General features: G+C 45.4%; 1 protein-coding gene across 12 annotated transcripts in view; it reads left to right on the forward strand.

Moving 5' to 3' along the window:
- Positions 1–12,805, forward strand: part of ROBO2 (roundabout guidance receptor 2) — a 770,916-nt gene that overhangs the window by 617,553 nt on the left and 140,558 nt on the right. For all 12 annotated transcript variants that reach the window (XM_086934061.1, XM_086934068.1, XM_086934067.1 and 9 more), the window contains exon 14: positions 5,472–5,703. In XM_086934061.1, coding sequence (XP_086790187.1) covers positions 5,472–5,703 — 232 coding nt within the window. The remainder of the gene's footprint in view (positions 1–5,471; positions 5,704–12,805) is intronic.

A 12,805-nucleotide genomic window follows, 5' to 3' on the forward strand; every position in this document is an offset into this window, starting at 1 on the left:
GGCCGGCCGGGGCTAGGGGCACCCCACCATGCCGGTTTTTACACTTATTCTTCAGCCCAGCTACACTCCTTCCAAGGTTCGTGGCCACTGGCATCCTCTATCATTGCCCATATTGCTACTCTCGGTCTTAGGCAGACACCCCCCATTCCTTCACCTATACCCCATTTGCCTTCCTTACCCTCCCCTCACTTTTCCCCACGGGAGCAGCTCTACCCTTTCTGTGGCGTTCCAGACATCTCGGTCTGCCTCCTGAACACCAGGTCGGCCGTTAAACATTACCACAAATTATTTGTTCTGCTCGACACTCACAAACCGGATCTTCTGTTCCTTACAGAGACCTGGTTTGGCCCGGATTCTCTGCCCATTATATTAGCGGCCCTTCCCTCGTTCTACTATGCTCTCCGCACTGACCGACCCATGGGGAAAGTTGGTGGTGGCGTTGCACTAATTGTTTGATCTGAACTTCATTTTCAGTTGCTATCGACCCTTTCCATCTTATTGGTCGACTATTTAGTCGTCCGCTCTACCTCCTTTCAAACGCCTTTGACCTGTTTGCTCATGTACCGCCCCCCTCATCCAATGCCTCATTTCATTCCCGCTGTACAGGAATTACTGGCCACCCTAGCTGTGAACCATTCCTCTGTTCTGCTAGGCGATTTTAACTTTTGGCCTTCAGACCCTGCTGAGGATCACATGTCCAGAGAATTTTCGGATTCTCTCTCTAGTCTTAACTTCTTATCTCATGTCCATACTCCCACCCATATTCACGGCCACACTTTAGACCAGGGTTGGTCGCTAAATTGTCCCGTCTCTCCCCCTGCAGTCACTCCATGTGCCTGGTCCGATCACTTTTTAGTATCTTCTTCCTTCACCCCACTCTTGTTAAAAGACCCCCGCTTTCAAGGAACACCTGGGCGCGCAACTGGAACCATGTCGACATGGCTTCCCTCTGCTCCTCCCTCTCGGCCTCAAGTCCTGATATTAAAGACCTTTCCTCTTCTGCTCAAGCAGACACTATCAACAAATGGCTTGCCAGTGGGTGCGATCAAGTAGCCCCCCTGAGACGCTTCGCGGCCAGGCGCGCCAATGACGCGAACAGGTGGTTCAATGCCGAACTTGAAGAGAGGAAGCTTGCGGTCCGGCAGGCAGCGCGCGCCTGGCGACGCGCCTACTGCCCCACACTCAAACTGCAACACAGCTCACTCCTCAACCAATACAAAAAAGCCATTCTCACTGCTAAAACCAACTATTTCTCCTCGAAAATTCTGTCCGCCGAAAATCAACCTAGAGAAATCTTTTCAATTGTGCAGGACCTAGCTTTCTCCGACAGAGCCACCCTCAAACCTTCCCCTTCCCAGGCCCTCTGCGACTCGCTCAACAATTTCTTTATTGAGAAAATTACCACTATCAAGTCTAACATCTCACCCCCCTCTCCCTCCTTTTCCGACCCTCAGCCTCCGCTCAATCAGTTATTTATTGATTACATTCCTCCTCTGACCAGGGAGTTGTTCTTGTCCCTACTCCTGAGGGTCAAGTCCGGATCTCCTTCGGACATCTGCCCTGCACGGACCCTCAGACAAATTTACCTGGCATGTCCTTTGCCCCCTCTTGTCTTTCTTAACGGTTCCCTTGCTCAGGGAATTGGTCCACAATCTCATAAATCTGCCACTATAATTCCCATCTTAAAGAAACCTGGTGCAGATCCTACCTCCATGACCAACTATCGCCCCATCTCTCTCCTTCCCTTTTTAGGCAAAATACTGGAGCGACATGTCACCCAAGTGCTTAGTGCCTTTGTAGAGAAAACCGGCAGGTTAGCCCAGTGCCAGGCAGCCTTTCGCCCTAGGCACTCTACGGAGTTGGTAGTCCTTTCGGTCATGGACAACCTCAGAGAGGGAATGGACACCAAGCTGCCCCAGGCCCTGGTCCTTCTTGATTTATCCGCCGCCTTTGACACGGTAGACCATTCCACCTTGCTCAACCATGTCAAGGCGGCGGGCATCAGGGGATCAGCCTTGGTCTGGCTCTCCTCCTTCCTGAGGGACCGTACTCAGGCCGTCCATCTGGCCGACTTTTCTGCACCTTCCCGTAAGGTTCATTGCGGTGTACCGCAAGGCTCCTCCCTGTCCCCCCTGTTGTTTAATTTATACATCTTCCCTCTTGTTTTTGCACTACAGCAGATGGAGGTCACCCTGTACAACTACGCCGATGACCTCCAGCTTATTTTTAATTTGTCCTCTTCCCCAGACTCCACTCACAATTTCCAATCCATTATGATTTTCATCAGGGACTGGATGAGTTACAACCACCTGAAGTTAAACCCAGATAAAACCGAACTGGTTCTTACAGGTGGTTGCTCCAGTCCCTGGAACCCCTCATTCTGGCCTTCTTCCCTGGGTTCACCTCCTGTTCCCTCCTCCTCAGTAAAGACTTTAGGGATAAAATTGAACAACCATCTCAACTTGCACTCCCAGATTAGTTCTGTTGTTTCCTCCTGCTTTATGACTCTCCGCACCATCTCGCTTTTTTTCTCCCTTTCTGCCCTCAAAATTATTCTCTTAGCCATGGTCATCTCCCGTATTGACTACGGCAACGTTCTATATTCTGGTATGCCTGCCTGCGAGTTACGTCGACTTCAGCTGGTTCAGAACCAGGCCGCCCGACTTGTATATAACCTCCCTAAAGTCCATCACGTCACCCAGTTACTCAAAGCCTTACACTGTCTTCCCATCCGGGAACGTTCCCTCTTTAAGATGGGCTGTATCACCTTCCAGGCCCGGGCAGGGACGGCCCCTGCATTTATTAATTCTGAAACCAAGGCCTATCTCCCTTGTAGAGAGCTGCGCTCTTCCTCCCAATTCCTTCTCGCGGTTCCTCGATTTAGGAGGAAGAAACTGGGAGGTATGAATTTCTCCACCCTCGCCCCTGTATTCTGGAACACTCTTCCTCTTTCCCTTAGGTCTTCCCCTCATTATCTAGAGTCCCGAAAAGCCCTCAAAACCTTCCTCTTCTCTCAAGCCTTCCCTCATTAGCGGCCTACTTCCTGCTCTGACCACGGGTCTGCATCCCTTGCGCCAAGGAACCGCTTGGTAGTCGTGCGCTCTACAAATATTTTAAAATTCAAATTCAAACCTCCAAACATTTTTGAGATAGATTCAATCTATATTAGGTGTGATTAGCAAGAAACATAAGATTGTAAAATATTGGTGAAAACCCCATCAGTTTTTGAGAATGTAAAGGAAAGAGTTTCTACATAGATAACGATTTCCCCTGTAAATAAAATATATATATATAGAGTTGCACTTCAACACAGCCAGAAGGCAATATGTTTTCAGGCGTTGGAAAATCTGCTATTTAATAGCTATGCATGGAAATCTCAAATTTACGCATGTAGGCTTTATTTGTGAATCCCCTGATGTGAGGAAAACTGTAAAAATCATAGCTAGCCGGTCTTGGAGTTCCATATGCAGGCGGATTATATGGGTTCCGGGTCAGAATGTTTAGAAGAGTAGTGCTAATTGACGCACTATTCAACAAAATTAAATATTCCAAGAAAACATAAAAAGCTGTTTGAAGAAATTAAGGGAAACATTTCTATCAACGTTGAAAGCCTTTTATCATTGCTTTCCAGCATGCCTGACTTGAAATAATCATAAACAAAAGATAACAAAGATTAACACTGTGCCATTTATGTGTCTCTCTTTGAATTCCTGAAGGCCAAACCTCCTAATGTGCTACAGTCCTAGTTTAGTCTGTTGTCAAGGACACAACGCGTTTGTTTTGGACTGTTATTCTTCTACATCGATGTTATTTTTCTCCTGTTTAGATTGTTAGAAATTGTTTAATCAAACTGCATGCACGTGCTTCTGGAAACACATTCTTGAAAGAACCGTTTCTTTCAATATGATTATATCTTTACTCTGAAAACGAGGTTTAATACAGTATTACCAATCCATTAAATTAAATAACCAATGGTCCAAATAAAAGATAAATAAATAAATAAATATTTTTTCTAAGTCCTTACATTAGATAATTGTCCCAAACTTTCAGGTACGACTTCCATTGGTGGAGACGCCCAAACACTGAAGCGTAATCTTTGATCAATGAGACAGTGATGTAAAGATTGCGACCAACCCTTGACTTTGGGTGGGACCAACACTGAACGTACCAGGTGTGCACCCTGACCCTAGTTCATAATGGGTGGGGAACGAAGCAAATAATGCCACTGCTATGAGGGAGGCACAAGCAGAAAAACATTTGAATATGTATTTTTAAAGAAAAGGCAGGAACCATGTTAAAAAAATCAAAATGCTGAGGGTTCAATTTTTTAATGTTTTTTAAAAAATTATTTCACTATTGACTATTTTACATTCTTTCCCATGAATGTTTGAATACACTTCTTATGTCATTTGCATTTATATAGCTCTAGTTGCCATTATTATTCTACTGTATTGTACTGCCAATCTGCAATCCCTTTTTGGTGGAACTGAGAGGACCATCATGCTATTGTCAGTTGTCATTTGAAGGTGTGGGGTGCATAGAGAGAAGTTTAATAATCAGTTCAAAAGTGGTTCATCTTGAGATGCCTTTGTCAGATTTATGTGCATGAGCAAGTTCTGCCGAATTACTGTTGTGTTCTTTTACAGGACTCTTCTCTGGATTTCTGTAGCTTCCTATGCGTATGAGCAAGTCTGTAGGATCACTGCCCTGTTCTTTTACAGTACTCTTCTCTGGATCTTTGTAGATCTTATGTGCAGGCGCAAGTCTGCCAAATCACTATCCTGTTCTTTTACAGAACTCTTCCCTAGGTCTTTGCAAGAAATTATATGCATGAGCAGGTCTGCTGAATCACTGTCCTGTTCTTATATAGGACTCTTCTCTGGATCTTTGTAGGTTCTTATGTGCATGAGCAAGCCTTTTAGCAGACTTTTCTCTGGAGGTATGATTTGTGAGGGCCCACAGGGAGATAAAACAGTTTATCAAGGAACTACATGTGTACGCCAATGCCAGACGGACGGATAGCCATTAAATATGGTGCTATGTAATGATGATTTTGATGTGATTGTAGGTCCTTCCTGCCACACTCAGCAGCTGCAGGGGTAGTCACTCAGTTATGAATATTTTGGGGGCTTGGGAATGTGAAAATGAGTTTTATTAGTTACAAATGTGTTCAATAAGAATGATCTGAAGCACCTTCTTTCCAAAACTCATGCTTTTGTTCACTGGTGTAGAGCGAAAGGAGGTTCTGCTCAGTCTTATCAAATAAACATTTAGCCCATAAAATACTCTGAAAAAATATGCCCTCGAAAGAAAGGATGCATTATTTTCATATCTGGGTCCAATGATGCTGTTAATGCTAATTAGCGAAATAATGTCTAAAAAGTGGTTGTATTTTCATGTATTGGCAAAGAGACAAAACTTTTATTACATGCATACACAAGTAAACTTCTCTTTTGCACTATTGTTGTCAGGTTGACCGCCAATCCCAGTTCATTCAGGGCTACCGAGTAATGTATCGTCAGATGTCAGGTCTATCGTCTCCTTCAGCATGGCAGAACATGGATGTCAAAGTTCCCACTGAGAGAAGCTCCATCATAGTCAATTTGAAAAAAGGGGTTACATACGAGATTAAAGTCCGCCCCTATTTCAATGAGTTCCAAGGAATGGACAGTGACTCAAAGTCAGCCCGGACTACAGAAGAAGGTTAGTAACTAGTGCCAACCTGCGGCCTGAAACATACTGCTGATGAGTAGCTATGAAAACAACACTAGAGTCAATTACAATTGTAACAATTGTATTTCATTGTTTGACGCATCCAGTGAAAATATTTATCATTTAGATGACAATTGCTGTATATGCATTTACATATCATTGCATATTTATGTCTCTTTTTTTAATATATATATATATATATATATATATATATATATATATATATATATATATATATATATATATATATATATATATATATATATATATATATATACACACACACACACACACACATATGTGTGGATCTATATATCTATAATGTCAAAATTAAAATGCATTTCGAAGACACATGCACACTTGTTTTCCTGAAGGCTCACTCAAGACTCCTGCTTGTTACTCTGAAATTTCACATTGGAAGCTTAAACTTATGTTCCAATTTGATTTGGAATCATGACACACTTGATTGTTGTTTCGGTATTATGTTGTGAATGGCATAGAGTTTGCAGAGGTGTGAATATTCCAGCATTTATAATTTTTCATTCATATTGTATTATTAAAGATCTGATGTTCAATTGACAAGAGATTGATACAGCAATAAAAAAGAGTCTATTAATGAGAGCGATATTGCTCACTCAAACTACAAGCACACACTTGGATTTCCAGTCATTGGGCAAAGCTAAAAGATTGTTCAATGGTGTGCATAAAAGTAATAGTACTGAGTATGCACCAGTGATGGTTGTAGATGCAGGCTACAGTTCCATGAAGGAGGTGGTTTACTCCTTCTACATTATATGTTCTCATGTATATTGATAGGAAATTAGCATAAAGATCGAATACTATGGGTAGGAGTAGATCTCTAGTTGAAAGTGGTCCGACTTGATCTAAAAATGTGTCATGAGGTCTAGACAAAGGGTAACAATTTGCTGGTGTATTAGGGTAAAGGTGTCAGGTATCAGCATGGGTACACAGTTATAATGAAGATCAGACGCTGAGGAGTACGCTAGGGAGGGGACTCATGGTCCATCATTTGTTTGTTGTAACACTGTTTGCCCTAAGTGGGATGGGTATGCCCAGACGTGGGTCCCTTGTTCACTATGCCACTGAATTCATGCTAGCCTGGCTGAAGAAGGGTGACATAACCAGAAACCTGTCCCAGGATGCTTGTTTCCGGTCCAGGGAGGACCTGGCCTGGCAGTTCGGTCTGGACTGTTCCCATGGGGCACAGTGTCAAGACTGATTTGCATATGGCTTGGTCCAAACTGGGGTGGCGTAGTTGGCAAAAGAATGATGGATTTAACCCAGCTCTTTTGACTTGGTGAGAATGTTTGCAATGTCAGCATTCCATCCATGATATTTTTGTTGTAACACCTGAGTGAGAAGGACTGGACATGCATCTTGAACCGAGGAACATCAAAGGGGCTAGTTTTCAGGTCTCCTGATCAGAGCCAGAGAAACAAAAAAAGGGTCCAACCACCTTGAACCCTACAACTGGACTCAGTCTGCTGTGAGGTCTATCACCCAAGTGGTGCCAGTCCAGTCCTGGACCCTTGGAAGTATGTATGTATGTAAGAACATTTATAGAGCGCACTGTAACCCTACGGGCATCCTGGCGCTGTGACACCTATGTTTCTGACTAGGGATGTTGCCAACAAAACAGGGTGGAGATTATAACCTGGGAAATAGCCAAGTCTTGATTTTTTTGCAGAACAGCAATAGATCCTGTGTCTGTCTTAGTTCAAGGGGGGGGGTTGTTCCAAAGATGTGCGGCTGCTGTGCCAAACCCTCTACCCCCCCAAGGTTGCTCTCTTTGTTTTGGGTATGATCGCAAGATTGGCTGATGAGGAGCGGAGGTTACATGTAGGAACATACCATCCAAATCTCCTCTGTATTGGTTTGGGCCCAAGTCCATGTAGGGCCCTAAACACAATACAGATGGACTTAAACTGCACCCTCTGAGTCACCGGGAGCCAGTGCAGCTCTGCCAGAGCCTGAGCTGAAGATGACCGCTGTGGTCTCATAAGTGCCAGTTTTGCAGCTGCCGTCTGAATTCTCTGGAGTCTCTCAAGCAGATATTTAGGGGACTCCAGTAGCCAAGAGTTACAATAGTCCTGGTGGCTCATACCGATACTCCTGACTACTAAAGCTCTGGCCTGAGTCGGTAGTACTGGTAGGATCTTCCGCATTTCCTTAAAGAGAGTGTAGCAGCTCCCCACCAGCTTGTTAACATGAGACTTTAGGTTCAGCTTAACATTAAAGCTGACCCCCAGGTTTCGCACTGTCCCCACGGGTACCAAAGGAGTTTCCGTGGGGATAGGCCAGATGTTGGTAGGGAGGACTGACGGCACTCTCAGTTTTATCATTGTTAAATTTTAGTGAGTTGTCTCTCAGCCAGTTTGTCATTTCCCTCATACAGGCATGTAAATTCTCCAGGGCCCCATCAGGGTCACCTTCCAAAGACAAAATCAGCTGGGTGTCATCGGCATAGTTTACCAACCTAATGTTGAAGGATTTGGTGATGCCTATCAGCGGCTGCATGTAGGCATTGAATAGGATGGGGCTGACTGAGGACCCCTGAGGTACCCCATGCTTGATGTCCGCAAAGTCCGATTGGAAAGGGGGGAGTGCCACTGCCTGCTGTCTATCGGACAGATATGACTGAACATAACACTGTCCCCACCACCCCCATTTCTTCTAGCCTGGCTAGGAGTATCACGTAATTAACCGTATCGAAAGCAGCAGAGAGGTCTAGCAAGATTGAAATAGCTGATTGACCCTTGTCTGCACACATTCGGATGTCGTCCAGAATGGTTATCAGAGCAGTTTCCGTCCCATGACCTGGGCGGAACCTGAATTGCTCCTCCTCCAGCTTGCTGTTAGCCTCCAGGAATTGGGAGAGCGACCTGCTCACCAGGCGTTCCATGATCTTCACTGGGTATGGGAGAAGAGAGATGGGTCTATAGTTCTTCGGGGATTTAGGGTCTGCGGTTGTTTTTTTCAACAGGGGGGTTACTATTGCCTGTTTCCAACAACATGGAACCAGCCCGCTACTGAAGGATTGGTTGTACAATTTGCGAAGAACAGGGGAGAATTCAGTACCAAGCGCTGCGGGGAAAGTTGCCAACGGGAGACCGGACGCCCAGGGAGGTGGAACGCTCTGGGGAGGACCTGCTGTGAGACCCTGTGAGACCCTGGTGCCGTGAGGGGAACAGCCAGAAAGCACGAACATTTGCCAGCAACCCGACCGCCGTGAGGGCAAGGGACTACATCCCCCAGGTGCCCCGGCGGTCGGGTGACGTCAGCGGAGCGCCCGGAGGCGCGGGAGAAAAGCGGGAGAGCCGAGCGCTGGAGGCGAGCGCTGCGGGGAAAGTTGCCAACGGGAGACCGGACGCCCAGGGAGGTGGAACGCTCTGGGGAGGACCTGCTGTGAGACCCTGTGAGACCCTGGTGCCGTGAGGGGAACGGCCAGAAAGCACGAACATTTGCCAGCAACCCGACCGCCGCGAGGGCAAGGGACTACATCCCCCAGGTGCCCCGGCGGTCGGGTGACGTCAACGGAGCGCCCGGAGGCGCGGGAGAAAAGCGGGAGAGCCGAGCGCTGGAGGCGAGCGCTGCGGGGAAAGTTGCCAACACTCTTGACCCAGTTACAGACTATGATCAACGCCGCAATACACCCGCTAATGGAAAAATTGCAGGACCTCGGGGTCAGGATCACGGCAATTGAGGAAAAGATCAAGATAAACTCACTCCCCCAAAACAACGTGGCAGACCCCAATCTATCTCCACGTAACACTGTTAACCCTTCAACATCTTCAAAAAATAGAGTATCCCAACCCCAACGGACAACCCCAGGTACGCTAACTCAAACTAGCGGCAAAGCCCCCATCAAAATAAAAACAACACCTAGCTGTTCCTTTACAACGGGGCTAAATAACGCTACAATACCACCTAAAGGGCCACTCCCCACGATACGGAACATGCAAAGGAAAACTAATCACATCCATCTACCACCGGAGGCTGCTCCGTTCGTGGGTGTCCTGTCTGGGGTGCCGGAACTCCCAAAGGGTAAATCCGAAAGCGAACAGGAGCTGAGAAATAAGACACTATTTTGGCTAACAAAAAATAGACCCCTACCCCCATACATTGATGGTAGAATAAAATGTGTTAGAAGGGTGGGATGGTTAGGCCCGCTCCGAAAAGAGAGATCTGGTGATCTGGTGCTAATAAAGTTTCTTAATAACAATGTTGTTCCTTACCTCCAATCTTGGAAACCACAGATAGGAGACGGACCTATACACACCTGGGGCTTATCCGATTTTTATCCTAGAGAAGCACTACACCCTCATACAAGATCATCGCTAAGATTAACTTTTGGTTGGGCCAATACACCTCCGGGGTGAAGGGCTTTTAATATACAGACCCTCTCTGGACATTCCATTGATTCGCTACCCGACATGATTTGAAATGAACTGAAATAATCTGATTTGTAATTGTGTATATATTTTGCAATGTGCTTTTATGATTTTATACTTAAATCGAATAAAGCTAAAGTTATATATATATATAGACAGTACCAAGTTCTCTCCATATTTTATGGGGGAGAGGGTCCAAAGGCGAGTCTGAGCAAACTCCGGTGGCCACATTGATAAAATCCTCATCCAAGGGCAGCGTAAAGAGGTCCAGGATAGCGTCTTGCTTCAATGGCATCGTCCCCCTGTCCTTAACCTCCAAAGCCCTTGGTATTTGTCTATCCTTCTGAGCTATACTGTCTGATGGTGCCTTTACCTTCAGCCTTTCGACAATCTTGCTTATCTTCTCCAGGAAGAAGGGGCCTGATGGTGCTCTGCCAGCCAAGCTGTGTTCCTGTGGGCAAAACCAATGCAGCAGGACACATCTTCTCACAGCTCTGCATCAGACCCACCACTTTGCGATGTATCCCTGATGCATGTCCGCGCATCACAGCCCTTTGAAACAGCCCCTGTGTGATGCATCCTCAATGCTATCTTCGCATCGCAAGCCCCCCTTCAACGGCATCCTCAACGATGACCTTGCATCACAGCCCCCAGCTACGTCGAAACTGTGACACATCCTCAATGCTCTGTCCAGATATCCACAAATGGTGCTTTATGCCAAGCTACCTGAGGGTTATGTACATGTTAAATTGGGGTTGTTTGTGACTTCACCCGGACAGAAGTTGTGGTTGCTGCTCAAGTGGGGTTTCAACCTCTCAACCAGTTGCCCAATTGTCCTACACCCATGAATAGCAAACTGAAGATTTCATCTAGTGCTACCTGGCCAGTGACATTATTATAGTAGGACGTCTATGCTGTAGCGTGATGGATGGATGGGAAGGGATTGGGTGGGTGGATAGATTGATTGATATGTGCTCTGCCTACTCTGTTTTTTTGTTTTGGTTGCATTGAGGCAAACATAGCAAGAAAACAGCTAAAATAGAGGGCAACATGTTACTTATGAATACATGTTATGTTAGCTCTGCTTCTAAAGTACACGTGTCAACCCAGATGGGGTCTCTTGGTGATATAGCAGCTCCAAAGATTGGCCAAACCCAGAGTGGAAGCTGTCAGTCAGCTAAAAGAGCCAGGTTTTTAGGGTTTTCTTAAACTGTTTAAAGTCAGTACACAGACTGAGATGCTGTGGAAGTATATTCCAATGCTCGGGTGCTAAGTGTGAGAAGGAACGCCCACCATACTTGATAGCACAAATACGCTGAGGAAGTAACAAGAATTTCCCGCTGGATCTAAAACACTGAGTAGGAACGTACCATTTTAACTTACCCTGCAGATAGCGCAGCCCTCTTCCATACAAGGCTCTGTGGACCAGACAAAGAAGTTTAAACACAGCCCATTTCAGTGGAGAGATCTGAAGATAGGTTCTGAGGGCAAGCAGGAGGAAGATGACTAATTAGCTGAGCCGCGGTGTTTTGAACCACCTGAAGTTTGAACGACAGTACTTTATTCAAGGCTACCATTAGGGCATTCCCATAGTCCAATCAGCTAATTATGAGGGCCTGGACTAGGTATTTCCTTGTCTGCAATGGCAGCCACTTGAAGAGCTTCCTGAGGAGGCGCATGACTCCAAACAGAATCCCCCAATCACATGTTCCCTCATAGGGAGATTTTCATCAACCAAGATTCCCAGGTTTCTTGCTGTTGATATTAGGGTGGGAGTGAGCCCAGGCCCAGAGGTAACCAGTCCTTCAACCACAAAGAATGAGCTTTTCCAAAGAGGAAAATCTCAGTTTTGTTTGTGTTTAGCTGGAGGCACTTGGATTGAACCCAGTAAGTGATCTTATCCATACAGTTCCAGAATTTCTCTTTAGTTGAGTCCGGATTGAGTAAAAAGTTGAGTGTCATCTGCATAAGAAATGACCTCAAACCCAAATGATTTTATCACTTGGGCCAGAGGGGCCAAATAGATGTTAGAAAGCATGGGGCTCAAAGAAGACCTTGTGGCACTCTCCAGTCCAAGGCTATGGTTTGATAACAAAATGACTCTAGCTGTACCGCATGGGTGCGCTCACTCTGATATCTATCTCCTCTAGTCTTTGAGTTAAGACTGAGTGGGTGTTGAAAGCTGCAGAAAGGTCTAAAAGGTCTTTGCTGAGTGCCCGCCATCTAAGTAGAGTCTTGTGATGCAGTTTCTGTACTAAAAGAGGCTTGAAAGCCTGATTGCATGAGATCAAGCATGGAATAACTTTCCAAAAAAGCTGTTAGTTGGAATTTGCAAGTGTTTCCATAACTTTACCAAGAAAGGGCAGAAGCGAAATGGGTCTGAAATTTGCTAATACTTTAGGGCCTGCAGTGGGTCTTTTTTCAATATGTCTTTAACCCTAGCTGATTTCCACTTAAGAGCACATTTTTCAGGGCTCAGGGAGAGGTGAAAGAATTGGCAAAGCACTTCAGCAATTCTTTTGACAGTATCATTGATCATTTATAGAAAATATAATGCCGCCAAAAAGGAATCTGTTCTTTTTTGCTGCATTTTGACATATTGCTGATTGTGATCTTCACAGCTGCACAACATTAATCTAAAATGTGTCAATGATGTATTTATCAGTCTGTTACAATTCTAA

This window comes from Lissotriton vulgaris, chromosome 8 (assembly GCF_964263255.1).
Source record: "Lissotriton vulgaris chromosome 8, aLisVul1.2, whole genome shotgun sequence".
In the NCBI taxonomy this organism is placed as follows: domain Eukaryota; kingdom Metazoa; phylum Chordata; class Amphibia; order Caudata; family Salamandridae; genus Lissotriton; species Lissotriton vulgaris.